General features: G+C 45.0%; 1 protein-coding gene across 1 annotated transcript; it reads left to right on the plus strand.

Annotated features, from left to right (window-relative positions):
• The first annotated feature begins 577 nt into the window (after nt 1–577).
• LOC146885606 (uncharacterized) lies at nt 578–1,396 on the plus strand. Its single transcript, XM_085675009.1, has one exon. It carries the CDS (start codon nt 578–580, stop codon nt 1,394–1,396), a length of 819 nt encoding a protein of 272 aa, XP_085531135.1.
• The last annotated feature ends 1,906 nt before the right edge of the window (nt 1,397–3,302 follow it).

A 3,302-nucleotide genomic window follows, 5' to 3' on the forward strand; every position in this document is an offset into this window, starting at 1 on the left:
TGCTAACCCAATGTGGTATAGAGGCCAACCCTGAAAAATGCAATGCGATCATTGAAATGCGAAGCCCCACCAGTGTCAAAGAGGTACAACGCCTCATAGGCCGCCTCACAGCCATTTCCCGCTTCCTTTCCAAACTAGCCGAACAAATCCAACCCATCATACAGTTGCTCAAAACATCCGCCAAGTTCACGTGCAATGATGATTGTGAACAAATATTCCAAAAGCTTAAAACCACCCTCACCTCACCACTTATCCTTCATAAACCGGATACTCATCAACCCTTATTGGTTTATATAACCCTTATCGGTGACAACCAACATCCTGTTTACTTCATTAGTAGAACCCTACAAGACCCCGAAACCAGATACCAGATGGTGGAAAAATTGGCCCTATCCCTGGTACATGCAGCCCGCCGCCTACGCCCACACTTCCAAAATTATAACATAATCATCAAAACCCACTACCCAATTTAGAAAATATTGCAGAAACCAGACCTTGCAAGGCGGATGTCATCGTGGGTCGTTGAGTTATTCGAATTCAACATCCGCTACGAACCTTACGGCCCCATCAAAGCTCAATGCCTTCTAGACTTTGTCAACGATCTGCAACTCCTGAAGCGGACCAATGGACACTTAATGTTGATGGTTCATCCAACCCGAAGGGAACAGGTGGTGGCATCGTACTAGAAGGCCCCAACGACATCCTCATCAAAAAATCCATACACTTCGCCTTCAAGACCTCTAACAACCAAGCCGAATACGAAGCCATCCTCGCCGGCTTATCCTTGGCCCGCGAGGTTGGTATCAAGTCGCTAACATGCAAAACCGACTCTAGGCTCACTGTAAGCCATCTAAATGACGAGTTCCAAATCAAAGACTCTACCCTCCTACAATATTACAATCTAGTCCGGAAAGTCGTTCAGTCCGCCTTCGAACAAGTCCGCATACAACACATTCCCAGATCCAAAAACGTCAGAGCCGACATATTATCCAAACTAGTCAGCTCCAAGTTAAAAAGCCGACAGCTATCTCTATTACAACAAACACTGCTCACCCCTTCCATCACAAGTACTTGCCATAACCTAACCCAAGACCAAGCCGACAATTGGACAACCCCTTACATCCAGTACCTCAAAACCGGTAACCCTCCACCTAACGCCGATAGAGTTTGGATAACTAAAGCCGCTAGGTATACGATGATAGACGATGACCTTTACAAATACGGATACGGCCAGCCACTTCTCAAATGCGTCACGGCAGAACAAGCTCAGTACATAATTAAAGAATTACATGAGGGCATATGCGGCTACCATTCAAGCGCACACCATGACTACCCGAATCCTTCTCGCCGGTTACTTCTGGCTAACCAAGGAGGTCGACTGCCAAGACTTCGTTAGGAAATGCATACCATGCCAAAAGCATGGCAACCTCATTCACCAAAAACAAGAACATCTTCATTTTATACTATCCCCGTGGCCCTTCGCAAAGTGGGGAATGGACATCCTCAGCCCCTTCTCCCCCGACAAAGGCCAAGTAAAATTCCTGATAGTAGCCGCCGACTACTTCACCAAGTGGATAGAAGCCAAACTGCTTGCTACCATTACAGCCCAACAAGTACAACAATTCGTTTGGAAGGATATCATATGTTGATATGGCGTCCCACATACCATCATCACCGACAATGGCCGGCAGTTTATAGATAAAGAACTCGTTAAGTTCTACACCGATCTGGGCATCAAACACGTAACCAGCTCTGTTGAACACCCACAAACCAACGGACAGGCCGAGGCGGAAAATAAGGTTATACTATTGGAGCTACGCAAGCGGTTAAACAACGCCAAAGGCCGATGGCCAGAAGAACTAGTAGAAGTGTTGTGGGCCTACAGATGTACCCCTCAATCAAAGTGCCGCCAGGAAATATAACGCCAACATATGCCCAAGATCATTCGCAAAAGGATACTTAGTTTGGAGAATGGCCAACAGTGCAAGAAAGAAGAATGGCAAGTTCTCCGCAAATTGGGACGGCCCATACCGAATACGTGAAGACGCTGGGGGAGGAGCATATCGACTAGAGTAGTTGTCTGGGGAAGAAATACGCAATACATGGAATGTATCCCATCTAAAGTTTTACTTTAGTTAAGGACATGTTTTGTACCAAACACTTCTAACGTTGGGTGTACTCTTTTTCCTCACCTAGTCTTTTTTCCCTAAGGAGGGTTTTGGCCGGGGAGGCTTTAACGAGGCAACCCAGATTTCATGAATAAACAAAAGGTTCCCAACTTCACGACTATTCTTCATTTCACTTCTCGCATTCATTTAAGTTCCCACCCTTACCACAAGTAAGCGGCCTGGGTCGAACACCTTTAATTTTATGTTAATTCGTTTAAGTTCCCCATCATTACCACAAGTAGGCGGCCTGGGTCGAACGCCCTTAACTTGATGTTAATTCGTTTAAGTTCCCCACCCTTACCACAAGTAGGCGGCCTGGGTCGAACACCCTTAACTTGATGTTAATTCATTTAAGTTCCCCACCTTTACCACAACTAAGCAGCCTGGTCGAACACCCTTAATTTTATGTTAATTTGTTTAAATTCCCCACCCTTACCACAAGTAGGCGGCCTTGGTTGAACACCCTTAACTTGATGTTAATTCGTTTAAGTTCCCCACCCTTACCATAAGTAGGCGGCCTAGGTCGAGCACCCGTAACTTGATGATAATTCGTTTAAGTTCCCCACCCTTAACACAAGTAAGCGGCCTGGGTCGAACACCCTTAATTTTATGTTAATTCGTTTAAGTTCCCTACCCTTACACAAGTAAACAGCCTGGGTCGAACACCCTTAATTTTATGTTAATTCTTTCCCTACCCTTACCACAAGTAAGCGGCCTGGGTTGAACACCCTTAACCTGATGTTAATTCGTTTAAAGTTCCCTACCCTTACCACAAGTAGGCGGCCTGGGTGGAACACCCTTAACTTGATGTTAATTCGTTTAAGCTCCCCACCCTTACCACAAGTAAGCGACCTGGGTCGAACTCCCTTAATTTTATGTTAATTCGTTTAAGTTCCCCACCCTTAGCACAAGTAGGCGGCCTGGGTTGAACACCCTTAACTTGATGTTAATTTGTTTCCCACACTTACCACAAGTAAATGGTTAGGGTTGAATACCCTCAATAAAAAATCAAATTTGCAAAACATCACATACATCAAAACACCCACTCACAATTATACAATACCACTAACGCACCACTATCACATAAGTTATCGGCATCAAATAAACAACATAGCATACACAAAGCATTAATCA

Source organism: Vigna unguiculata, chromosome 6, assembly GCF_037176805.1.
Source record: "Vigna unguiculata cultivar grain cowpea cultivar isolate G323 ecotype 2 chromosome 6, ASM3717680v1, whole genome shotgun sequence".
Lineage (NCBI taxonomy): Eukaryota > Viridiplantae > Streptophyta > Magnoliopsida > Fabales > Fabaceae > Vigna > Vigna unguiculata.